This window comes from Oryza glaberrima, chromosome 4, assembly GCF_000147395.1.
Source record: "Oryza glaberrima chromosome 4, OglaRS2, whole genome shotgun sequence".
Classification (NCBI taxonomy): domain Eukaryota; kingdom Viridiplantae; phylum Streptophyta; class Magnoliopsida; order Poales; family Poaceae; genus Oryza; species Oryza glaberrima.
The window spans coordinates 28,676,064-28,702,514 of record NC_068329.1 but is presented as its reverse complement, the minus strand read 5'-3'; the positions used below and the strand labels follow the sequence as shown (position 1 = coordinate 28,702,514).

General features: G+C 42.3%; 2 protein-coding genes and 1 non-coding gene across 10 annotated transcripts; 2 read left to right on the top strand and 1 right to left on the bottom strand.

Annotated features, from left to right (window-relative positions):
- Positions 1-313: 313 nt before the first annotated feature.
- On the top strand, positions 314-385 carry TRNAW-CCA (transfer RNA tryptophan (anticodon CCA)). Its single transcript has one exon. It is a non-coding gene; the product is annotated as a tRNA-Trp (tRNA).
- A 1,821-nt stretch (positions 386-2,206) lies between these two features.
- LOC127771114 (transcription factor TGAL6) lies at positions 2,207-10,973 on the bottom strand. 5 transcript variants are annotated; one of them, XM_052296941.1, is made up of 13 exons: positions 10,772-10,973; positions 10,324-10,634; positions 10,104-10,204; positions 8,542-8,711; positions 7,687-7,776; positions 4,481-4,670; positions 4,278-4,352; positions 4,033-4,092; positions 3,844-3,921; positions 3,692-3,755; positions 3,298-3,578; positions 2,934-3,167; positions 2,207-2,845 (listed from the first exon to the last, which is right to left on the bottom strand). In XM_052296941.1, the coding sequence occupies exons 5-13, from the start codon at positions 7,737-7,739 to the stop codon at positions 2,687-2,689; spliced, it is 1,194 nt and encodes a 397-aa protein (XP_052152901.1). In that variant the 5' UTR covers positions 7,740-7,776; positions 8,542-8,711; positions 10,104-10,204; positions 10,324-10,634; positions 10,772-10,973; the 3' UTR covers positions 2,207-2,686. The 5 variants fall into 5 exon arrangements, with proteins under 5 accessions (XP_052152901.1, XP_052152902.1, XP_052152903.1 ...); XM_052296942.1 differs by having other exon boundaries at positions 10,104-10,634; XM_052296943.1 differs by lacking the exon at positions 10,324-10,634.
- Positions 10,974-16,611: 5,638 nt separating this feature from the next.
- Positions 16,612-25,151, top strand: LOC127771834 (UBP1-associated protein 2B-like). Of its 4 annotated transcripts, XM_052297779.1 has the most exons (5): positions 17,890-18,254; positions 20,626-20,716; positions 21,119-21,209; positions 22,783-22,898; positions 24,457-25,151. In XM_052297779.1, exons 1-5 carry the CDS (start codon positions 18,037-18,039, stop codon positions 24,883-24,885), a joined length of 945 nt encoding a protein of 314 aa, XP_052153739.1. In that variant the 5' UTR covers positions 17,890-18,036; the 3' UTR covers positions 24,886-25,151. The 4 variants fall into 4 exon arrangements, 3 of the variants coding, with proteins under 3 accessions (XP_052153738.1, XP_052153737.1, XP_052153739.1); XR_008017215.1 differs by lacking the exons at positions 20,626-20,716; positions 22,783-22,898; positions 24,457-25,151 and adding an exon at positions 21,512-21,709 and having other exon boundaries at positions 16,612-18,254; positions 21,051-21,209; XM_052297778.1 differs by lacking the exons at positions 21,119-21,209; positions 22,783-22,898; positions 24,457-25,151 and having other exon boundaries at positions 16,612-18,254; positions 20,626-21,032.
- The last annotated feature ends 1,300 nt before the right edge of the window (positions 25,152-26,451 follow it).

The window sequence follows — 26,451 nt, the reverse complement described above, 5'->3', positions numbered from 1 at the left end:
GCGGCCGGGCGGCAAATTCTGCGGCAGTCTTCTGCCGTCTGGTCTCGCGCTGGCTTCTGCGGAGGAAGTGGGGGGTGACTACAAGTGTGACGTTGTAGGGCCAGGATTTCGGACCATTCGGTGGACTGAAGTTTCGCTTTTCCTAATCTATTCCTAGGTGAGTTGGGGAGCTGGTTCCATCGACCGTGACGAACCAACGAACTCACGTAGGCCCGAGCTAATCAATTAGCAAAGGTTGTTGCCTAGTATTGGTTTGCGTTAATCGGAGGACCTAAAGCATATTTTGAAAATTGTTTTGAACCATATCACCATTGGATCCGTGGCGCAATGGTAGCGCGTCTGACTCCAGATCAGAAGGTTGCGTGTTCGATTCACGTCGGGTTCAATATCCCGATCCAAGCGGATCTCCTTTTTTATTTTTTTTTCTATATGTTCCCTGCGTTTCTAAAATTTTCTATATTTCCTTCCTCGTGTAAGTTTCAAAATTTCTTTTCCATTTTCTATATTTCTATGTTCCCTGCGTTTCTAAAGTTTTCTACATTTCCTTCATCGTATTACGCTATAAGTTTCAAAATCGTATACCCTATAAGTTTCAGAGTTTCTTTTCCATTTGCTATATTTCTATGTTCCCTGCGTTTCTAAAGTTTTCTACATTTTCTTCATCGTATTACCCTATAAGTTTCAAAATCATATACCCTATAAGTTTCAAAGTTTCTTTTCCATTTGCTATATTTCTATGTTCCCTGCGTTTCTAAAGTTTTCTACATTTCCTTCATCGTATTACCCTAGAAGTTTCAAAATCATATACCCTATAAGTTTCAAAATTTCTTTCCATTTTCTATATTTCTATGTTCCCTGCGTTTCTAAAGTTTTCTACATTTCCTTCATCGCATTACCCTAGAAGTTTCAAAAAGAGTAAAGTCCATCACCGGTCCCTAAACTTGAACCGCTGTGTCATCCCGGTCCCTAAACTCTTAAATCGACCGTTCAGATCCTCAAACTTGTTCAACTGTGTCATCCTGGTCTCTAAACTTGTGGATCACTCGTTTAGATCCTCCAACTTGTTCAGTTGTGTCACCCCGGTCCCTAAACTTGGATTTGAATATCATCTTGGTCAAATAGGACGGTCTAAAGACTTTATATTTAAAAATAATTCATAAATTTTTCATGTGAACTCTAATGAAGACAAACTTTATATCAAAATTGTAGCCCTCGATGTGACCTACAACTTTGTAGTTGAAAAGTTTTTGAATTAAAACTGTTTAGGGTCCCAAAATATTGTTGCATGTTTATAGATTTTGAAATTTAAAATTTAAAATTACATTTTAGGACAAAAAATGACTTAAAGATTTTGAAATTTTAAATTTTAAATTACATTTTGGGACAAAAAATGACTTAAAATAAAAAAGGCTACAATTTTGATATAAAGTTTGTCTTCATTAGAGTTCACATGAAAAAAGTATGAATTATTTTTTAATATAAAATTTTTAGACCGTCCTGTTTAGGACCGAGGTGACACAACTGAACAAGTTGGAGGACCTAAACGAGTGATCTGCAAGTTTAGGGACTGGGATGACACAATCGAACAAGTTTGAGGACATGAACAGTCGATTTGCGAGTTTAGAGACCGGGATGACATAGCGGTACAAGTTTAGAGACCGGTGATGGACTTTACTCTTTCAAAAATTTCCTTTTCATTTTCTATATTTCCTTGTATTACCTATAAGTGTGAAACCCTTATTTTTATTTTTTCTATTTCCTTATATTATCCTATAAGTATGAAAGTCTCCTTTTCATTTTTTATATTTTCTTCTATGTACTACTCCCTTAGTCTCAAAATATAAATACTTTTAGCAATGAATCTAAACAACTGTTTGTCCGAAATCATAGCTAAAATGCTTATATTTTAAGACGGGAGGGGTATATACAAACTATCTAAAAAGATAATATTAGAACTAACATGTACCATAGTTTATCATCACCTCAATTGTACCATAGTTTATCATCATCTCAATTGTTTAGCTACTTTTACCATCCTCTCTCTTTTTCTCACTTTACCAGTATTAATATAAATCTCTTGGAGCACTTGCGCAGGACGCCATGTGTTCACCCACGCACTAGTAAGCCATGCTACGTAATACGGTTAGCCATGTTAGCAGAGACCAAATCTCAAGGTAAGTTTTGTGGTGGCAGAAACTACTTCAACTTCAGCAAAACATCACTGCATGTTTTTCTAGTTCTCAAGTGAACTAATTTGTTCTCCCATACAATACAATGGCAGTATGTCACCTATGTCTGCCGTACTAGGGAGGAGGAACCGAGCAACACTAGTTACAGATAATTACATCACATGTCTATAAAACCAGCTGTAGAGGCCTCTGGCAATGATACCCAAAACATGTATATATTTACATATTATATTACATCTTCTCTTGTGCCCACATCAGAAAGACCAAAGTTAATTTTGGTTATTTCTTCATCTCAGCAGGCTAACATACACCATTCCTTGGATTGCAGTTGCAGCGGCGCTGCAGAAAGTCGATCACGAGTTGTTCTTCTTCGACGAAGCACAGGTAGAAAGATCTCTTCATCCTTCACTGGCCATTGACCTGACACTGAAGTAGCGAACTAACACGACGAATTGCTACTGATATCTGTAGCTTCTACCGTGACCATATTACGGTGTTTAGCTTATCCCTGAATCGCGCGGGCGAGCTGCCCATAGCGAGCTCAGCGCTCGGAAGCGCTGGAAGTAGTCCCCCAGCGCGAGGAGCCCCCTCGCCGCCTGCCGCGTCGTCAGGATCCTGTGCATCTCCTGCAGCGTCTGCTGCCGGAGATGATCTGCCTGCACACACAAGTCCCAGATGCCATGATGAATGAGACAATGAGGCGATCGGAGTTTTTGGCGGTTGGTTTTGGTTTGGTTTGGTTACCTGGGTAACGAACTGGACGAGGGATCTGAGCTGCTCCACGGCGTTGGCCATGTGCACCATGTAGGCCTCGGGGGAGTCGAACGGGTCGGCCGCCGTCAGGGAGTCCGCGATCGTCTGCTTCAGCTTGTCCATGCCCTGCGAGAGGGCGTCCTCGACCTGCATCGACGTTTGCTGCAGGCCGCCCACTTCCACGACCTGCTTGTCCGTCAGAGGCTCCAGCTGCGGTCTCAAATTCTGATAGCAGAAGAAACAACGAGAGAGAGAGAGAGAGAGAGTTGCCATCATGTCATGTAAAAAAAATCAACTGGCACTAGTGGTTTTGAAGCTCTGGAGTACATGTGTGCAGTGCAGATCGATTAGCTACCTTGAGAACCTCCGATGGCCGGAACCCACCGATCCACAGGAAGAACCGCTCGGTGGGGGTCTTCCACATGCCCGACATGATGTAGAACACGTCGGAGTTGGCGGCTTCCTCTTTCATCTCGAAGAGGCGGTTGTAGTTGTCGAGCCCAGCCTCGACGAGCAACTTGAGCTCCAGGTCCTGGTCCGTCGTCTGCCCCTGCAGCAGCGCATTCCTCAGCTCACCAGTGTTGCGATTCTGCTCGTCCACCCAATGGCTGTACTTAATCTCAAAACCTAAGGCACCTGCATGTACGTAATATGATGAAACCACATAAGCTGGTAATTAGAATGAACAAAAATGTTAAATCTGTGCTGAACATTGTGATCAGAAAGAGCGGCACAACAAAAAACCTAACCTGGATCGATCGGTCCTGTAAATCCAAGATTTGGTTCTCGAAGGCTCCCATTTGCATACACAGCCTGCATCAGAGCAGTTGCAAATTTGCAATGGAGTCAGTGATACAAGTGTAAGCTGAAGTGGCTGCACAACAAATTGTTATCCGTGTACCTGCTGCCTGGCCCGTTGAAGCTCTTGCTCTAACTGCGCTAGTTTCAACCGGCTTGTCTCCAGCTGTTGGATATAAGCCTATGGAACACCATAATCATGCCGATAATGAGGATTTTGTTTTTCAAAAATGGGAAAGCTACAATCTAGCATGGTGACAGCATGTTAGTAGTTAAGTACTTGTCATTTTACCTTTTTCCGCAGGCGGCTTTTCCGTGCAGCCTCTCTGTTTTGTGCAAGTCTTCTGAGGACCTGAATAAATAAGCAGAAAATTATTTTATCTCGCAAGACCAAACTGAATTTAACATATGAAATGGACTGTGAGTTTTGGGAATTTCTCTACTGCATCTTTTAAGAAATGGAAAAGAGTAATAATTACACGGTTTCATATAATGGAGCAGAGCAGAGATGGTTGGATTGTACTGTGTGATGCTCACCTTGTCTGGCGGCTTGCTTGCCTCCTGATCAACATTTCTCCCTTCCTCCAGAACTACTTGGGGAATTTCTTCTAGCTGCAAATCTCATCAAAATGAGTATTAAACACCCGATCATTCAACAGGCAATTAGTAGAAGCCACAGCTCATAGCTACTCAAAATACTAGAGGAAACAAAATTAAATCAAAGCGGATGTGTTCCTCACCCTATTCTCAAATTTCATCTCTGCCTCCATGATCGTGGATGCACTCGTGGCCTGGCCGTTGTCAACCTTGAACTGCTCGTGACTCCACATGCCAACTGGCGGAGGCCGGTCGTACGCCCCCATTCTGACCGGTGCCGCGAACTGCGTCGACGCCGAGGTCATGTACTCCGGAGGAGAGGCGCTGCTGATACTGAACCAAGTAAAAGAGGATCAGCAAAGTGCACCCTCCCTAAGTGCAAAAAACTAAGGATCGCCGCACACTACTTGGAGCAGCAGCTGCAACAAGCTAGGGAGGAAAGGAAGAAGAAAAAAAAGGTGATTCTTTTAAACTGGGAAATGGAATGTGCTCAGCACAGCACAAAGGTTAGAGATAGCTAGCTGTATGCAAAGGCAAATATGCTCTCCCCAAGTGCGGCCGCATGCATCTCCACAAAAGCTTGGGGGATCAAAAGGCGCCATTTTCACTGGGGATTAGAGCACTTTGCCAAAGTGGCATGCAGAGGCTGACAACATGCGCAACAAATGATGATGAATCAAGCTTGATCTGAAGGCTGAGATGACGTTCACTTTGCGAGCGCACTTCCATCAGGGAAGAAAAAAAAATTCTTATCATGTGTACGAGTCTAATTGTCAGAATGATCACTAACTCAACAGCCCAGGTCCGATCAGTAGCACAGTCATCTTCAGCCCAACAGTAACAGTAACAGTCTCTCTCACTACAAAGAGGCTGTGATCAGAGGGATAATTAATACTCCCTCTATCCCAAAAAAACTTAACCTAGGCAAGGATGTGACATCTAACATTTCTTAGTACAATAAATCTGGACAGCCATTTATCCAGATTCGTTATACTAGAAAATGTCACATTCTCTTCTAGGTTTAGTTTTTTTTTTGAGACGGAGGGAGTACGAATCAGTTGCCAGCTTCAAGCTAGTTGCAGCTAGATTGTTAGAAATGATGCGGGAACCTGTGCCTAGTCCTAGTAGAGACGAGAAGAATCTGAGTACTAGCTAGCAGCCTGGACTGCGTGTGCCTGCCCGCGAGTGGCTGGATGCTTGCTTGAGTTCGAGTGGAACCTGGAATCTGGAATCCCAGCCTCCCAGGCAGTGCAGTGCCGGCAGTGTGACGAAGGAAGCAAAGCAGAGTGCGAGTGGTGGCGGCGCTGCCGCTGCGAGCTTCAGCTTTTGCAAAGGCGCGGTGCGTGACGCTGAGAGTGACTCGCTCGCTTCCCTTGCTGCTCCACGGACAAGTTGCCACCTGGTAGCTGCTGCTTCTGCTCAGTGACTCAGATTTGCTTCGTGGGTCCCACTCTTTTTTTGTGGGGTCGGCTGTCAGTGTCTCAATCATCATCCTCATATACTACTACTAAGCTATTCCTTCTGTTTCATAGTGTAAGTCATTATAGCATTTTCCATATTCATATTGATGTTAATGAATCTAGACATATATATCATTCTAGATTCATTAATATCATTATAAATGTGGTAAATGCTACAATGACTTACATTGTGAAACGGATGAAGTATAGTCAATCCTGTGCCTTCGATGTCAACCAAGTCCTGAACCAGTGAACCTGAACTGAACTCCATGGGATGTCTGTAATTGTAACTAAGATTCTGGTGATCTAATCCCAAGCACAGAAAGCATGATGACGCAGCATCTATGATCAATCGATCATGATCCATCGTCCATGGAACCCATCTTTGTCTTTGTGAGGATGATGTTACGTGCTGCACGAACGGGCAAAGCAGCAGCAGCAGGAGAAGAAGCTCACTCACTCCCACACGTAGCGGGGGATTTGCCGGGCCAGCACACTGGAGGGACCTTGGTAATGTGTCGCTCAATTATTGGCGGCTCCACTTTGCTTTTGCGCTAAAAGCGAGTGAGGTTGGCCTATCCAGCGCCCACGAAAATGCAAAACCGGTGGGCTTCGTTTTGTCTGCTCACCCTGCAACACCTCCGACCACCGTGGATAGCTCAAACCCCACTATGTGTATGTCCCAACTTATCAGGAATAGCAGTGTGCATTGCTGTATAATGGTCGCCTCATTTTGTCGCATTCACTCCCGCATATATGGGCATCATATATGTATTTACTACCTATATGTTTATTCTAACCAATTTGGAGGGATTGGCTCTAATCTCTAATGGCACAGAAATAAGCTCAAGTTTCTGGTTAGACTGAAGCCTGAAATAACTATGTAACATTTTTTTTAGAGGAATTTAAGGAAACTGTGTTTGCTGTAGACAGTAGTGCACAGTGCACTGCTGGGGAACATGAAAAGACAGATGATGTCAAGGAAGAAAAAAGGAATGCTAGATTGGCTAATCTTTTTTTCTTTTTCTTCTGAAACTTTGATTGGTTAGTTAGTGGTGAATGGTGATGCATTGGTCATCGCTCACCACTTTCTTCAGACCCGCAACATCACTTGGGGAGGGCCGAGCAGTAGCCTCTCCTTTGCCCTAAACTGGGTTGGAGATGATGCAAAATGCCTTTTTTTTCTCTAGTGCCCCTGCACTATTTTGCCAAATTAGGACCTCGTCTTTTATTTTTCCGTTGAGGAGTCAACTATCAGGATCCTCTACAACAAGGATCTGACGCATAGTTCATGGCTATTGCCGTGCCCTATTTAGAAACAGCTATGTGCAAGACGCAGAGTTCACGGCTATTGCCGTGCCCTATTTAGAAACAGCTATGTGCAGTGTAAATTCGCAGTAACCTACGGGCTATGAGGAAACCTTTTGATTTGTTCCAAATGGGTGGATGTGGTTGTCTAAACAAGAGAACAAAGCAGAGCATCTATGTTATACTTTCAGAGAATTAGCACAAGGTATCAGTTGATGTCGCACTTCTATCTTAATTGGTGATTCTGAAATCTGGTAGCCAGCGTATTATTATTGTAGGCTTCACCTTTGTCTGTCCTAGCTGACATGATCTCACTTTCGCTGCACCACAGCACTAGTCCACTTGCTGTAATAAATATCTATTTGGTTTACATCATGTTGTGCCACAACTAATGAAAATCTAATGCAAATTGCAATACTAGAATGCGTAAATGGCATCATAGGTGCTAACTCTCTTTCGTTTGACAGCTTGTTCAACTTCAACGTAAAAATGCAGCAATTCTAATTGTCATTTTCCATTTGCTAAATATTAAATAGAGAAAATTCAGAAATAATAAGGAATTCGGTTATAGGAATACACACCTAAGCTTGTGGATGTTAAAATGGTCTTCAAGATAGCCAGGGTAAAGCTCCATTATATCATTCTTGAATTGGTCTCCTCCAATAATAATACTGCATAAATTCATGTGCCAGAGTGGGAATATTAGCTGCATAATTCATAAACAATACTGAAAGTTATGCAGTTGCTCTAGAGTGTCCAGTGTCGCATGAACATGGAAGAAGATATGGTCTTAGAAAATACTCTAAGAAAGATATGTTCTCAGGGAAATAAAAAGTTTTCGCTCAAGGAACTTTATTCCAACAGTGTAAAGATTATAATGAACATATGGTTTACGAGTGCTATTCCAGACTTACTGGAGAAGCGAATATGATCAGTTTTAGTACCACTCCAGCACTTTGCAGTCCCATTCAAATAAGAAAAGAAACAACGATAGACATGACGAGACAAAATCAAAAACCCTTAGCTATGATGTCTTGGAAGAACTAAAGAATTATCAGATAGCCCACTTATTCAGAAGCTAAAATTTTTCAGAGTCCCCAAGAAAAATCATGTCCTTCTTTCACTAAACGAGTCATCACCAAAGGAGAAAATCCCACCTGATGACTCTGCTGGTTAGGTTAACAGGAAACATATTTTCCTACTTCCTCTCTACTAGGAATGAAAAGATAAACAAGATATGAAAGGCAAGCTGTGGTTTGATGTTTTTTCTTTGTCAATCAGGTAATAAACCCTATAGAAATGCAAGTTATCATTAATTCTAGCACAACAGCACATATAGTGAAAGCCAAAGAGTAGGACTTAACTTGTTCTTCACCAAGATGACACACATAATAAAAACAGAATCAGTGAATCAAATATCCAGAGAAACTTAGTACCTGATAAAGTTCTTCCGTCTAATATGGATGGCCTACAAAGTAGAGCACTGGAACGGTAAATTGCTTAGCACAAGAGACTCCACGGATGTGCTATGTAGCTCAGCTCCAAAGGACACCAGTTAGCCAGAAGAAGTGATGCAGGGTTATATAAAGAGCCACAGCTGCCCTCCCTTCAAAAGAAGAAGCCAAGTATAAAGAGCTTTTAGTATCTAATATTATCACCTGGGCCTCATGCTTAGGATGCACTAATTATTCTTTTCGTAAACTAGTTGGATATGTGAGAAGTTGCTTGCACACAGGAATACATACACACATCCCTCACCACCTAACTAGTAGAGCCAGAAAAAGTCTGCACATGATTCTGACAGAGAAGAAAGATGGTAACTTTCAGGTGTAAAAAAGTAGCACGCTTTTAAGTCTGAGGCACAGCCTTGGTTACTTCGATAGATCGACACACTAGCAAAAATCGATAGTTTCAGATAACCCAGGTGATTGACAGTGCCCTACAAAAGCATGCCAGGAAGCAGTTTCCACATACATTTTTATTACGAAACCGCCAAGCAAAGATGGTTAGATACACCACATCCACTGTCAAATACTGATTAGGCAGAAAGCTGCATGCAAGGAGATTTGGTTTCAGAAAAGGAAGTCTCGTCAGACAAGGCAACACTAACTCATATGCCATAACTGAGCATAGTTAAGAGATTTAGTTTTTCACCCAAGGGGACATAATAAAGTTGTAAACACTACTAGTTAGTACTCCAGTTATTACAGGCACAGTACAAATACCACACAAGTAAACTGAACTTATCAGGACTTAATCCTATTGCTAGAGTGCCCCTGTTGCCTCATGAAGGCAAGCAGGATTTAACTAATATTCAGATTGTTAGCTAGGCAGCCGAAAAGATCATCCAACCAATTTTATTAAGAGCGAGGTAATACGATGACCCTATAATGGGGCTCATGTTAGATTCCATGATGCAATTAGGGGACATCACTAGATTCAGCAACTTGGCTGCTCGGTGGAACTTCCCATTTCTGGGGTATCCCTCCTTGATCACTAAACCTCCTCAACCTTCCCAAAAAGATGCCCCCTTTACACCTTTCTTTTTTTTCCCTCATCCTATGCTACTTGTCTTCCTTCCTGGTTGCTTTTTTGGTGGTGTGCCCATATCATGTTTCTTTAATTAGCTATATGATCTTGAGGGTTTCTGTTCTCAAGAGGAACAGATCATGCTAAGCATCTAGCTATTTCATTTCTCAACACAAGTAAGTAGACACGCCTAGCAAGAACTTACACAAGTAAACATGGAGGTGAAGTACCATGAAATTCAGTCAATATCAAAGTATACACCTCAAAGAAACAATCGATTTTCGCATAACAGTGTCTGACAACTAACTACTAGGTCTAAGTCGTTACACTATTTGGCAATCATTGTCCATGATCCATATCTTTCCCAAAAGCAGCAAGAAATTACACCACACATATAATACTCTGAACTAACACAAATTAAATAAAACACCGAGGAATATATAATAGAAGTATGAGTGCAGTGGGGCACCTCCTCTTTTGCGAATTGCGTAACGCTTGGTGCGTGACGACGAAGAATTCCCCTTTGCCATAAAGGCGCAAAAGAAGAAGAACCTTTCGACCCCGGCTAACCTAAAGTTAGAAGAAGAGATAAGATAAAGCACTATAAGAGAAATTAATTAGTGTGGTAATCAGGCAGGGGCAGCAATGATGCGTTATTGTTAATGTTGCAAATTCGCAAACCCCCAAACCTCAAGATCAAGGTCGTGGCCATGGCCATGGCCATGCTCGCTGATGGAAGCATTATTAAAGAGGCCCCCCCGATGTCGCCGTCGCGATGCGGTTTTTTCTTCCCCTCGGCGAGGAGGAGAGGAAATGCGCCGCAACAGTCATGGTGGGCTAGGGCTAAACCCGCTAACCCCTCGGCTGTGGCTGCGGATGGCTAACCCTAGCCGATTCCTTCGTGGCATTGCCTTCCTTTTGGCTTGATTGGTCTTGCGCCCTTCTTTCCCCACCCCCTCTCGCTTTTGCAGCACCCAACCTTTTCAATCCTCATCATCCGCTGTACGAAATTCAGCGAATTTTTTTTTCGCGAACGCAATTCAGCGAAATTTTCCGATGAAAAAGCCAGCAGATCTCTATTCCCCTGAATCTCACTATAAATCTGATCAGGATAAGAAATTAGAGAAAATTACTTACCTGGAATTCCGGACATTTTTCCTTGATGATTGAACGGATTCGGAACCGGGAAAATTACTTGTTCAGCATCGAGATGAGATTCTCTCTCTCGCTCGTAGGCAGGAACAGCGACAGCATTTCGCAGATGGCGATTGGAGTATCGGAGCAATAATTGTGGGGGAGCTTGCATTGCACTTGCTGGCTGCATCGATTCTGGGCCGAGACGAACACTGGCTACCACCCAGGTGGTGGAGTGGTGGGCCAAGCTTGTGTGTGTGTTTTGACCTTGGGATCAAAGTAAACGGCAGATCTCTCCACCATCTGCCTCACGATTCACAAACAAGAAAAAGGTCAACCGTCTGAGAGCAGGTACAATAGCAGGTTATAAGTCAGCTGCAAACATATTTTAAGAAGATAAATAAGGTGAGAGAAAATTAGCGGGTTACAGATTTATAGCCAGCTGTAGTACGGACTCCAAGACACGGTGTGTATATGACAGATGAACCATGTATTAATAGTGTAGTATGTAACTATTGTATGAATGAGTTGCTAGATTGGCTATAGATAAATTGGAACTAGTAGTTGGCTATACTATTAAACTTGCTCTAACAAAAGTTACAGGGATTGGTTACTCATGGGAAAAAAAATTCTTGTTCCTTGAATTAATTTGCAAAGTGGTTTTGGAATCTAGTAGTACAACTTTTTATTGTTTTTGCTAGTGTATTATGACCGAAAGTTATATTTGTCCACGGGATGAAATGACGGTTTGAAATCATATTAAATACTCCCTCTATTTTTTATTTGATGTTTGAACTAACCAACGTCGGATAAAAAAAATAAAGATCTTAATAGAGACATTGTAGTTTAAAAATATTAATGGTCAAAGTGAAAACAGTAAAAAAAAATATTGCTAAATATCTGCAAATGGATGTTGGCGGATCCACCATAGGGCTCTGAGGTCTCGAGCCCCAATTACTGGTGTTGCAACCATAGGAGCCCCCATAGAGCCTCACTAAAATTTTGTCATACGTCCATTAAAAGAGGTGTTATAGTTTTGTATAGTTTTTTCAGAATCTCTAGTTAACCCTTCGTGGATCCATCCCGGATGTAGTATCAGAAATCGCCAAAATTATAAGCTAACCAAGAAACAAATCACTTGTCCGGTAGCATCTCCCGATCACAGCAAATCTTACTTCTTTAGCTAGCATGAGTTAGTGTTAGGAACTTAGGGGGGCAAGCGTGCAATAATAATCTTGATCAGTAGCTTAGCTTGTGACGTTAGCTAACTCGCTCTCGCTCGGAACCAAGGAAAAAACAACTAAAGTTGCTAGACCACTACTAAAGGCAGACGAAAAGGAGAGGTTGGGTCTCCATGCATGAGGCATTCCGTTTCAACTTTTTAATTTACCAAGTGAGCAGAAGGAATTAGTGGTGTATGACCAAGACTCTCACGTGAGCAGTGCATGAACAAATTCATTTTTTTCTCTAAGGATCAGAAGATTCATGTGGAATGAGGGGCTGGGCAGGCGCATGGTGATAAGATATTCAATTACAAAGTTAGTGGTTAAAAAATAGTATTTGGGTCTCAAAATAAGGATTGATCTAATTTGCTTTTTGCGTCATTGAGTATTTCTAGATGAGTAGATGTGGCTTAAACGTGGATTTTTTTTATACTTTGGACCCTTTAGATAACATATTTTACAAATAGACCATCACGAAAACTTATTGCAAATACGGATCCTTAACTCGCGCCAATTGGTGTCGAGATCTAATGTGTTAGAACCAGACACCATGGCATCGAGACCCAAGCACCTGGAGCATCTGCATTGGCGGCCGATGTTTCCAAGCGTTGACCTCGACGGTCCATGTAAGTCCTAAACATTAGAATTTACTTATAAATACTTAGTTTTTTTGTTAGCTCGATAATTTTACTATGTTGTACCTATATCAAATCGAAGACTTGTAACTTCTTACATTTAATCCTACCAAGGATTGGTGCCAAAGTAATTGACACTAAGATATAACGTATCGACGCTAATATCCATGGTACCTCCTGCCACACCAGGCGCCGTCATGGCTGGGCTGCCACGGGTGGCAAGGGGTCAGCTCCAACTTCCTTGGCACTGACACATTAGGCCTTGGCGTGGAGTTAGGGTTTATATCTGCAATAAATTTGATAGGTTCTATTTGTAAAATATACGTTTGAAATGGTTGAAAGGTTAAAAATCCAGTGGCTTGAGCTGATGGATAGTGATGCCTTTACTTCCACTTGATATGATCTTTGTGTAGGGAAAGTGCAGGGGTTAAGGAGATAATAGAATATAATGGAACCCGACTATTGGTTTGTACCATGGGACGATTCCTCGATACTCTCAAAGTTGCTCAACATTAGATTAAGTCATGCATGACATCTTCTGAACTAGGTGAACAATAAACAGGCTAGCCAGAGATGATCCCCAATGCTTGTGCTTTTGCTCATTATTTTTTTTTCACCTCTATTTTTTCTTTAGAAAATGCTTTTGTACCTCTTTTTGCAAGGAAAAAAATATTCCATACGGCCGGCATGAGCAATCCATTCATATTCCTAAACCTGAAAGTTGAAAGGGCAGTATAGTGTTGATATGTCTCTTACCCAATGCATACCTGTACATTTTGTTCAAAATTTGCATGTAAACTCCTAGCCAGTGAAATTCAGATGCTTAAAACAGTTTGATCAACATGGAAGAAACATCATATGTTCAGTGCCTTGTATCTGATCTGAAGAACTTTACTTCACCCCGGCAACTTACAGCAATATAATACACCGTACCGATTTCAGATAACCATTCCCTGGCGAAGTATGAAAAACGTGCTTGCCACTATCTCTCTTTCAGACTTTCAGATAATTTAGTCGTGTTTTACAGAGCACCGAAACGCCTTTGCACTATGTGCCAAGCTGATAGCTGGTCGATACACTTCAGTCAAGCACGTAAGTCTACTCAGAAGGGATGCTATAAGAATTCAGACCTCAAGAAGGAGACGGAAGTTCATTGCCTTTAACCCATTTGTTAAAGGAAAAAGCTATAATCCATTGCACGTATCTTCTTTATACTAAAGAGTATATATGTATACTGTATCTTTGCTAGCTACAGAGTTGATCGATACACGCTTCGTGTCGACATAAGAATGCATATCTTTTGACTTCGCTGTTGCTTATGTGAGTGGTGCATCTGGAGTTCTGAACTGTGCTGGAGCCTCTCTTGAATAGACAAGGTTATCAATTAGTTAAGAAATTTTCAGGTTATTTAAATAAAAAGATTAAGAGAATCCAATATGGTGCATGAACCTCTTGGATGTTGAAATCAGTTAGGTATGCCTACAAAATATTTATGGATGACACTGACAATATGCAAGGTCCAGTATGATCAATCCAGGTTAATAGCCATACCTTTGGTTATACATACAAAATGGTCTTGACACTGACATATCAATATGGGCTGTGCCAACAATTATCGGGATAGCAGCAGCTAGCCAGCTAGTGGCTTGAGATAAATTAGTTGTACCAAGTCTTCTTATATTAGCAAACTTTCGTGTTAAACATTTTTTTCTCACAAGTTCAACCTTTTGTCTGAATAAAAGACTGTCTATCGGTTTGTTCAGTCCCATTTTTCCTCTCTAAATTTACATGGTTCTTCGTGGTCGATACGTCGAGGAATCATGAAAGATAACATATATTCTGAAGGATAAAAGAAAAAAAGAAAGAAAGAAAGGATGACAGAAGAGGGAGGTTCTATGTCCAACAAAGTGTGAATTGGTGGGGGCAACCTTCCTCCAAGTATGAGAGAGCTTTTTGTTCCACATTTCCACTCAACAGCTAAGACAATAATGCCCTAAAAAAATATGAGGTGCCAAGACAATAATTTGGATAACCTATGCAACAAATGGAGCAGTCAATGTCATCTCAGCCTCACTTGTTCTTTAATCTTTATTTGGACAAGCACAAGGCAAGGTAGAGGAAGTAGGCGCTGTTTTCAGAAGCTGGGACAGAGAAGAGAACCTCAACTTGTGGAGAGGAACACTATGTGCGTCACCATGGCTGGCCTTCAATTGTTCAAGCCCTTTAGGCTGGCTGTAGCTGTGGCTGACGACCAACGCAGTCCACGAGTAGATTCTCTGTGCTTTTGACTATGCAGGGATGCACATTATTCTCTTGTGTCTTAGAGGTGCTTTGACCAGGTGCTTAGCTGAAGTTTGGTATAAGCTTAGCTTTGTATTATTTTACACTTGCAGGTTAGATACCTTTCACCTTTTTTAAAAATTCAGTAAAGTGAAAGTAACTATGAGAACTAAGACAAACAGAAAAGGCATATAGACCGCTATAGACTGGCCGACTGGGATGTTCTGAATTTCTGACAGGCCATATATTGTCTGCATTTCTGATAACTGAATTCTGAGTCTTCAACACTAAATTTATATGACCATATATCTCCTGACTCCATTCTTATACTACTAACTCAACTACGTTAGTGTCTGCTTGATTTGGTATCATATTTTGCCCTACCAAAACTTTCGCAAAATCTAATTCGAGAGCACTCTCGATTTAGTCATAACTAGCGACGCCTATCCAGAATCCAGATATGTGTTAGCTGGAATAATCTTACTTTACTATAGTACTAATCCATTAAGTAAGTAGGAGAAATATTCCTATCATCTATGCTTCAAATAAAATTTTCTCTCAAATTACTCATCCGACTTACAATTCAATTACACCGTTGTGTTCGTAATAATTAAATCTTTACGACAAGATCTCACATGATTATATTTTGATGAAAAATCACAAATTACTTTTATGATATGTCTAAATTACTTTTAGATTTCACTGATTTACTTCTTAGACATATAAAAGTAAATTTAGTAAAGCCTAAAAGTAATTTACATATATTATAGAAGTAACTTATAACAAAAAGAAAGTAACTTTAATTAATGTCTTTTTTCATTGAACAAATTATCATATATATAAATTACTTTTAGATTTGATTAAAATACTTCCTATACATTCATAATGCTCTGAGGGGATTACTTTTATTATTGTTTTTAGTTAATTCTATAATTTGTGCTGATTAATTTAATTTCTAGATAGAGTCATGTTTTTATCTCTACAACGGATTTACTTCAAATGACATGCCAAAGTTACTTTTGTTTTGTTCTAAGTTACTTCTATAATATATGTAAATTACTTTTTGACTTTACTGAATTTAATTTTATATATCTAAGAAGTAACTTAGTGAAATCTAAAAGTAATTTAGACATAATATAAAAGTAATTTGTGATTTCTTTTATCAAAATATAATGATGTGAGATCTTGTTGTAAAGATTTAATTGTTACGAACACAACGGTGTAATCGGATCGTAGATCGGATGAGTATTTTAAGAGAAAATTGTATTTGAAGTATAGGTGAATGGTGTCTCTTATAGATAGAGTGGTAGCTAGCTGTGTAGTTACGTCCCAAAACTTTGGTAGTACCAAAATTTTAACGAGTTTTGGCACTACCAGATTTGATAGTATAGAATTTAAACTAGCGTGGGTAAAAGTTAGTACCAAATCAAACATTACTTTATACTAATGAAGTTGCCAACATTCTGGTATGGTAAAAATTGATCTCAATCCAACCCGCAAAGCAGATATGAAGAGAGCCAGAAACATCGTGGAATTGTGGGCTGTTGGGCTAGCAGAATATGCAGGCCGTCACCAATCAACAAGCCCAGCATTGCTTTTTATCCATGGGCCTTCAGTTGCAAAACGGCCCAGTTTCTCATGGACCACGCGCCGCCGCTAATCCAGCCCTACTATTAATTCAGCCACATCTCCTCGCCTCCGGCTCGAGTCTCTCTCTCTCTCTCTCCCTCTCCCGTGTCCGCAACCGCAAATCCCCATTTGGTCTCACCTAAAACCCTAGCTCGCTCACCCATGGCTCCGAAGAAGCGAAAGGCGGATCCGGCGGAGTCCCCGGTAGCCGCGTCGGAGGCCGGCGCCGGCACCAACCACCACCAGGAGACGCCCTCCTCGGAGCTCAAGCCCCGGGGGACCATCTACTTCCCCATCACCGACGACCCCCCGGAGCCGAGCGCAGAGGGCGGCGCCGAGGGGGAGGACGGCGCCGGAGGGGACGACGATGAGGAGGACATCGCGAAGCTGCTCGAGCCCCTGTCGCGGGAGCAGCTGGTGGCGCTGCTCCGCACGGCCGCGGAGACTACCCCCGCGACGATGGCGGCCGTGCGGCGCGCGGCGGAGGCCGACCCCGCGAGCAGGAAGCTCTTCGTCCACGGCCTCGGCTGGGGCGCCGGAGCCGACGACCTCCGCTCCGCGTTCTCCCGCTTCGGCGAGCTCGAGGACTGCCGTGTCATCTCCGACAAGCAATCTGGCAGATCTAAGGGCTACGGCTTCGTCCTCTTCCGCTCCCGCCGCTCCGCGCTCCGCGCCCTCCGCCGCCCCCAGCTCCAAATCGGCGGCCGCCTTGCTTTCTGCCATCTCGCTGCCTCGGGTCCTGCCCCTCCGACCTCCCAGTCCCAGAACCCTAGCTCCAACACCAACGCCAACTCCGGTGCGGCCAATAACGCTGGTTCTGCGTCGTCTTCACAACCTGACAACATGCAACGCAAAATCTTTGTTGGTAACGTGCATGCTGATGTCGATGTTGACCGCCTGTATGAGTACTTCTCGCAATTTGGTGAGATTGAGGAGGGGCCATTGGGATTTGACAAGACCACTGGCAAGCCTAAGGGGTTTGCGCTGTTCGTCTACAAGTCAGTGGAGAGCGCCCGCCGTGCGCTGGAGGAGCCAACAAGGAACTTCGATGGCAAAATGCTCAATGTGCAGAAGGCTATAGATGGCAGGACCAAGAACACACCTGGGATGAATGCAAATTCTAACCCTAGTGGTACCGCTGCCTCGGCAGCAGCTGCTGCTGCAGCTGCACAGATGACTTCTCCTGCTACTGCTGCAATTACACCGTATGATGCATCAGCTTATGGTGCTACTGCCGTTCCTGACTTGGGTTATGCGCAGCAAGCGGCTATGTTGGGATTGGGTGCACAGCAGCAGGCGTTTGCACAACCCAATGCTGCAATGCTTGCCATGATGGCAGCAGCTATGCAAAACCCAGCTATGCTCGCAACGCTGAACCCTGCTTTTGCTGCTGCTGCATTGGGTGCTGGGGGCCAGCAGGTGCACGCTGCTGGTATTCCAGGTTTTGGAGCTCAGGGTTTTGGGACACAGGGCTTTGCAGCAGGTGCTGCCGCTTTTCCAAATGCAGCGGGTGTTCAAGCTCCTCCTGGTTTTCAGGGTCCGCCTGGGTTCCAGACTTCTGCTGGGTTTCAGGTTGGCCAAGCAGCTTCACAAGCGGGTACTGCTGCGGCTGCTGCCGCCAGTGCTGCTGGTTATCAGGCTGCTGCTGCTGGGCAGGGCCAAGTGCCCGGAACGCAAATTGGGGGTGCTGGTTTTCAGGGTGGATTTTGAAATCACTAGGTATAACAATTCACATCCTGCTTAATCGCTTCAAGTCCTCATTTACCACTAATGATTTGAGTTAGCTTATCCTCCAAATATTATTCGCAACTTGGTGATTTGGGCTAAAAATTTCTGATTGTTTCTCTATATCTTAGTTTGGCATCTGCTGGTCGTGATTCGTTCGTGTGGTTTTGCATTCGGATGGATTTTGAATCTATGTTGGTGCCAAAGTATTGCGAAAGGGTTCCTGCTGTTGGCTTTTACAATCAGATGGCTTTTGAATCAGGCAACTTTGTGGCAGTATTTACAGAAGGCGCTTTCTTGAAGAATTTATGTTGTTTTTATTGCCTACTATGTAGCTTTGTCCTTGCAACTTCATCATGTACGTTATGGTTTCTGTAATGGGGTTTAATGTACTGAAATATCTGTATTTTGACTTGTTGGGATGTTATCCGGTCTTATTGATTATGTCAAATGGTTTCTGGGCACTTGAAGGCTTTTTCTTTTTTGCACTTGCAGTGGGATTTGGAAGAATGTGATATTCATAGCTTTTGCGTTCACCTTGGAAATTTCTGGTTTGAGGCTGAGTTCAGCTGCTATGACCTTAAGACCTTGATTGCCATTGAGCTTTATTTCTAAATCTGCATAGTGATCTCCTGTAGCCAACTAGCCATGGGAAATAGGTGAAAGTTCACTTTGCGTTTATAATCTCTTGAAAGAGTATAAATTAGTGGATAATGCCTCATCAGCAAACACTGCATCTCCATTGGAGATTTTGGAATGTGCTTTTGTTTTTCTGATAAAGTAAGTATCTAGAACATTTCTATAGGATTCAAGCATAGTAATGGTACTGGCGCCCTGTGGACACTGCATAGGCTTGACTCTTTCTAGTGCGATGTGCTGATTGAAAAGTGCATACTAGGGTGTAGGTAATGTTCATCCTGTCATAAACTCATGCGGACTTTTTAGCTTGTGCTTGCTGTCAGAATGTGGTCCCTCTAAATATGAGCTGTTTTAGCAGAAGGTTATGGTCTGCTGACAGTGATCTTTGCTTTGTGCTGAGGAAGGATAGCATTCAAAACATTCATACAGCCCATAACCATATGTGTTCTATTTCTTATATGCACCATAAGCGCAATCATTAAGTACGGCAGTTGAAACCTTTGCTTTAGAGTTCTTATCCTATTGTCTATAGAGTCGCAACAACTATGCCCATCCATCAGATGTAGATCTGATTTTCAAAGTTGCCCCCCTTTCCAAATTTGTCACAAAACCATCTAGTTTCAAGGCTTACAACAGTAGATCAAGCACACCAAATGGCTTTACATTGCTAAATGTCCTGAAGTTATTGTCACTAGCTAGAATTTGCGCATGATGAAGTTACAGAGACTATTGAGGTCTCCGTAAGTTTGCTACATATCATTTCCCTGTTATTTTCCATGTCATGGAAGAAATCTCCATCTAATTGATCGACTTTCACGTTTTGTCTGGTACAACTAAATTTTTGTTGTGAGAACTCGATTAGTCAATTATAGGCATCATTCTTGTTACAAATGAACATAATCTTTCATATGTGGTGGTAAAAATCTTTACAATATAATCATTACTGCTGAATTGTTGTTTATATTGTTGGATTTCCTTAGTATCATCTTTCTTGAAATGGATTTTTTTTTGTTTCTTCTAGTTGTGTATACTGGCAGCAGAGACGACCAGTTATTATTTGATGATGATTACATACTTCATGTATCCAATGGGTATATTGCTTTATATCTGGCAGTCACTATGATTATTACAGTCTTGTGTCTATTTGCCATCATGTTCTATCTCCAGTTCTCTTTATCATATCACTGCGTTTGCATTCTTATCTTTGAACGTGATGTCTTGCTAATTTGAGTTCTTAAGCGAACTTTTCATATTTTCCATGGGACCATTTCAGTATAAAGACTGCATTGTGGAATCTGGAAACTGTTAATTCATAGGGGTCCGTGATTATGAAACTTTTTCTTGGATGCAATTTAGCAGTTCTTTAACCTTTTTCCACACAATTCTCACACTTGTAATATTAGTGGATTTGGGTATAGTAGCTATGTGGGAGGTTTGGATTCTTTATTAATTCGTTTGCGCTGCAAAAATGGCTAGTGAACTTAATCACCTTTTGGGGCCAGACGAGTTTCTACACCGTCTGATTTTGTCACTATATGTTTGGTTTTTAAGCTGCTGTTCTGCTTATTGAAGCACCTTTTCACTAAAAGACTCCAATTGGACGAGGCACCTTTTCTAGAGCGTTCATGCGAATTATTTTTTGTGGTGATCATGGGGAATTTGTTTGTCACTTACCATGCACAGCATATTAATGCTCTGAAAGCTGCTGTAACTCGGGTGATGACAGGCGAAGGAGCTGTATATGCCGTAACATATTAAACATGCAGTGGTATGGGCTCGATGCGCCTTCTATTGAAGGACCAGACAAAACTAGAGAGGTAGGGACTCTCTTAAGCATAAAATGTTCCGGACTTGAACGTTTATCAACTGCTGCTGAAAGTTCTTAGCCTGGTAGAACAAAGAATCCTATTCTCAGTTGCTCCACTAATTTGCCCTCCTTTTTGTCCAAGCATCCAGCATGCAAGTAGCCTCATACTCTCTGATTGAAGAAATGCAAGTAGTCTCATACTCTCTGATTGAAGCTTTCTTCTTGATGCTAATCTGCACTTTTATTTTCTTTCTTGCTGTTCACCTTATGTCACCAGTGAACCTTGTTTCCTCCCCTTTGTCAATTATATCCAACCCTCCTCTCTTATTTGTTTTCTTTTCAAGTTCCATTGGTGAGCGATGCGTATATTTTGGTGGTTTCCTCGGCTAACTGCAATCGTCTAACTCTGAAGTCTGAACGAGCGGAGCGGGCGAAGATGAGACTTCAGTTTTGTCACAGCTTGAGAGTTGATACTGGAACTGGTGGTGCTCCTGAGAAAACAGGTGGGTGCCCACAATGACGTTACATAGATTTTTCAGATTATTTTTCTTTTGCAAGTACTCTTTACTCTGCTTTTCCTCGGTGAAAGCTTAACGGTCCTGTGTCTCAGCTGCTACTGTAGAGATACTGTAGAGAGTATGTTTCATCTCAGGAGAAAAGGCTGAGAAAAGGCTGCTAGTATTCAATGTTTTTCGCATTGAATTTTCCCTCGAGTATGTACGTGTCGTGGGCAAACGTAGTACGTGTCGTGGGCAAACGTAGTACTGCTATTAGTATTAACGGAAGTCTCTACTCTTACGTGTAGAGGGATTATGCTGACAGGCGCAGGAGATTTGCTTTGCTTTGGGTGTGTCCAGTGAAGGGTAGTCAACTGATTCAGTAGCAGGTTTTGTAAAACTAAGCGGTTAACACGTCCTTAAGGTAACCGTACAGTTTTCACGGTAACCGTGATCATTTTCATCCAAAACAGTTTGCTGTACCCTGTTGATGGATTCATAAATTTCTATTTGATATTAGTCCTTTATTTTTTTTCCCTCACTCACCAGATCTCCTTTTTTAATATTACAAACAGATATTGAGGATGGAGTAGATATTATTTGGGGGGGATTTTGTAGTAGGCGAGACTGTCGAGTACACCAGCACCTCCGAAGTCTCAGTCTCCATTTAATCCTGGGAAGCATGCAAAGGCACTAGTAGTAAATGTACGCATTTGCCCTCCACGGCTCCACACCTCCACCCATCACTAGCCTCACCGATCACCACACCGCGGCGCGGCCCGGTCTATCCTGCGCCCACCACCTGCCCTGCCCGTCCTGCCCGCGCTGCCCGCCTCTCTATCCTCCTCTCTCTCTCTCTAGAGTGTGAAAAGTCTTCTCCTTTCTCTGCTCCTCCCTTCCTCCTCTGCACCTCACCTCTCCTCTCATGGAGTTCGCCTAGTTGTGTGCTCTGCTCCTCCTTGAAGAAGCCTTCAGATCTGTGGTTCCTAGCCTTTCTCAGCTTCCTCAACACAGGTACCCCCTTCTCCTCCCCCTCTCTCCCTCTCTTGAAACCTCCTTACTCCTGCACATCTGGGAGGATTACCTCCTTGTTCTTTGTTCTTGCCGGTAAGCACAATCAGTTAATCATGCCCGTTGTCTCTCTTAACACACTTTACCATACGTATGTCGTGTTCAGAGTTCATATGCCTGAAAAACTCTGAAAACTTTTCTTCTCTTGTGAGAACTGGGATAACTCTCTTCTTCTCGTTCTGTTTTTTTTTTATCCTGCTGTTACCTGACAGAGTGACAGGTAGTTGTTCGTTTGTCTCGTCAGTATGCCTTGAGTTCCGACCTTTCTGTTATCTCTGACAGTTGTAGTTGTTCGTCCCGAGAGTGGATCTTTGCTAAAATTAGTTTCATGAAATATCGGAGGCGAGCGCTTTTTTTGCTTGACCTTGGGAAGGAAAAAAAGGAAAAGAAAAAAAAAACTGTTCTGACGAAGGTTTTAAGGTTTCCTTGCTGCTGCTGCTTCCAACGGTAATAAACCCAAACTGACGGTCTCCCTTTCTCGTGCCTGTCCACGTGTTCACCTTTGCAGCCGTCCAGATGGCGTCCCTGACACCCGAAGCTGAAGCTCCCGGAGGAGGAGCCCTGCTCGCCGCCGGCGACGACGTCGCCGCCGCGAATCTGCTCGCCGCCGCCGTAGCCACCGAGGTGAGTAAATCTGTCCAGCTCAAAGCCCACAGCTCCGTACTGATGATCTCTTCCTTGTCGTTTTACTACTCATTTGTGATTAGTTTTTTTTTCCTTTGTCATTCTGTGTGCTCGTTTGTTTACTATAGGCAAAAAGAAAAAAAAAGTACTAGTACTAGCTCGACGCTGCTCTGCACCGTTGAGCGAGATTTTTTTATTTTTTTTTGGGTGAGATATTGTCTCTTTTGGTTTTGAAGGACTTGCCGGGTGCGGATTCGTGGGGTGGGTTTTAGGGTGCGGTTTTCAGCTCGGGATTTGAGTTCCGTGGAGGTGGGCCCGGGGGGGCATAGTGTAAAAAAGCGCCCCTTTGTTTCTTGCTTACCATTCCAGCCCGAATATTCGCTTCTTCTCAAGGACATAGAGCGAATATTCCCCTCTTTAGATATTTCTTTGTAAAAAAAAATCTGGTGAACAAAAGTAAGTGTGATTTGAGTTGCTTAACTTGTACTCACTCCGGACCCATCCTGGACTAGGTTTTAATATATTGGGACGGATGGAGTAAGCAGCATGATTAGTAGGTGATTTGGTTAGTCTAGCGATGGATGGTACGCATCTAGTTTTTTTTTTCACATAACTTTTTTTTTTAAGCTTGGGAAAGACTTGAGCGCGAAGGGTGTCGTCTCACCTGCTTGCGTCGGTGTATATGGTTGTACTTTTTTTTCTCCAAGTGTGTCGTTTTAGCTGTATATGCCTGTACTATTGTACTAGTATCTTGGTTAGGTCGCTTTACATATCACTGTCCAAGTAGTTGGCCTTCTATCTTGTATATACGTATAAAGGCCATATAAACAGAGGACTAAACTGCAAATACGGCTAGTTGGTTGGGGTGGGACGACCTGGGACAAAACTCTCTGAGTCAAGGCCGACTTGCTAACCTGAAAAAAATTGTGTCCCAATCGATGACATGTGGTCCTTTCACTCTTCTTGCTTCTGCCCCCAAGGGCATGGTGGTAGACACACTGTTGAACTACAATGGAAGGGGCAGCAATACAACTGTTGAGCTACATGAAAAGTGGGGCCTTCGTTGCTGAGAGCCGGTTATCTGCTGTCTGTGTTTCTCCAGCCATGTTGGATGATACTGTATCACTAGGAGTACATGGTTTTCCTTGCCTGCGCCAAGGCAGCTCTGAGTGTGTAGTAATAAGAACAGCACAAGGCTAGAGTAACACGGTCTGAAGCAGGGTAGTTCTTTTATCCTTGAATTACTGGACAGGTACATCAGGAGCTGTCACATTTGATCTTTCTAGTTTTCGGAATCAGATCCTAGAGAAACCTGGTAAGAATTGAACTAATAAGCGTGTGATGTAGTATGTAGAATATCTGCTGAGTAGATGTAGAAATCTGGTATATTTGGGACTTTGGGTATTTGAAGGTGTGTGATTACCCAACAGTTGATCATGGAAAAGAAAAGGGCTCCATTTTATCCTAGGATTATACCTTTTTCAGCTTTTTGGCTTTGTCCTGGATGTTGTGACCAGTTCACCACCACTAATTTATGTTTGCTTGATCCATTGTACAGGGTCCTGTATTTGATATGCCTGACTTCAAGATGGGTGGGAAGAAGAGTGATGATGCTGCTCCCACTGATGCCGGGGATGAAGATGGTGGTGATGATGACGGGGACGAGGATGGTGACTTTGGGGAAGGCGAAGAGGACGTTTCAGAAGGTGAGGGATATGATAATCCAAAAGGCATCGATAACAACAAGAAAAGAGGTGAGCCTGAGGAAAATGGTGAGGAGGATGAGGAAGAGCCTGAAGGCCAGGAGGGTGGTGGAGGTGACGATGACGATGACGATGATGATGACAATGAGGATGAGGACGACGACGATGATGGTGGTGAAGATGATGATGGAGTAGATGAGGAAGAGGAAGATCAGGACAATGAGGATGATGAGGAAGATGATGATGAAGACTCACTTCAGCCCCCAAAGAAGAGGAAGAAGTGAATATCTTCATGCGGCTATAGTTACCAACTTACCATGCGCTGAGCTGTGCTTGGTTTTCGTCATGTTCTCGGAATCGAACTTGCATTAGGGAGTTAAGAAAAAAGGGCTCCACACGTTCAGTACGTGTGGATTTGTAGGAGCTTTATGATTTCAAGCAATTAGACAGAACTCTGTTGTCATTGTTGCTTGCTTCTGTGGAGTTGAACAGATGTTTCGCTAACATAATTCGACCTGAATGGTGAAAGCCTGAAGATTGAATGTCACAAGTTATTTTTACTTCTTTCATGCAACTCAAAATAAAAAAGTTAGTGAGAAAAGAGTGACGTTAAAATTAGGAATAACAGCAACACGGCCCGTAGCCGTTTGTGCCCTGAGTGCCTGAATGTGAGTAACTGAGTATGTGACCGGGTTCTTCAGATCTACTTCTAGCGATGTGATAATGTCATCCGGATAATTTCAGAAATATGTTTCGTTTAGATGGAAATTTTAGGAGTATTAATAGCATGATGAATATGCATCCGGGCGGTCAGACCTTCAATACAGAGTTTGAGTCCAATTTAATTATTTCTCGTGCTTCCTTATTTTAGACTGAGATTTCTCGAGTCCTAATTGATTTCTAAGTCTTATCGGACATGGAAAGATCCTAGAAAGCAAGTCCATCCCTACTATGAATACAAGGGGGCTAAACCCGATTGAAACAAAAACTAAACAATTGCCAAATTCAATTAAGTATCAAACCCTCTATATTCTACGTCTCCCTCTTTATTGCTACCTATTTTAAGTCTATTCTCCTCAAATCTCCAATCGCTTATCATGTCTCATCTCTACAGCATTAGAGGACGTCCTAATTGGCTTGATGAGCCTACGACAAACCGGTATGTGTTCACTCTGACAGGGTCCCACTTGGGTGCTCGTTTAGCGGCATCTATCACTCCCTATGACGCGTGAGTCTCCAGGTTCAAGGTGTGGCTGCACATTTCTACGTTAACCCTTCCATCTTCATTAAGTTCTTTTACGAAGTTATCATTTGGCTTGTACTTATGATATTCATACCGCTTATTAGTAACCAAATACTCCCTCCGTTTCAAAATGTTTGACACCGTTGATTTTTTAGCATATGTTTGACCGTTCGTCTTATTCAAAAAAATTTGTGTATGTAAAACTATATGTGTACATGAAATTTTATTTAACGATGAATCAAATGATATGAAAAGAATAAATAATTACTTAAATTTTTTGAATAAAACGAATGGTCAAACACGTACTAAAAAGTCAACGGCATCAAACATTTTGAAACGGAGGGAGTAATAATTTATCGGTATAACTTTTATATATGTATCTTAGCGATTTAAAGGCAAATGCTATAAAAATAAGGCATGATTAAAAATCACAAAATTGACTAACAAAAATGTTTTTAAAATTAAATTCCGGCTTATAAGCGTAAGTATAAACTGAAAGATGGGGTTGTCACTCTCTACTAAAAGTCTAAAATCTTGGCTCGATTATGGTGAGATATAATTGTTCAGAATGCAAGTCTATCTACTGTTACATTCATGTAAAAAACTT

Bases quoted from the DNA above. Each gene is read 5' to 3' on its own strand.
- LOC127771114 (XM_052296940.1), bottom strand. From the start codon at position 7,790: ATGAATTTATGCAGTATTATTATTGGAGGAGACCAATTCAAGAATGAT. The intron at 4,671-7,686 runs GTGTGTATTCCT...TACTTGGTTCAG, and splicing joins TTTAACATCCACAAGCTTAG to TATCAGCAGCGCCTCTCCTC. The intron at 3,579-3,691 runs GTTAGGTTTTTT...ACGTACATGCAG, and splicing joins TACAGGACCGATCGATCCAG to GTGCCTTAGGTTTTGAGATT.
- LOC127771834 (XM_052297778.1), top strand. From the start codon at position 16,698: ATGGCTCCGAAGAAGCGAAAGGCGGATCCGGCGGAGTCCCCGGTAGCC.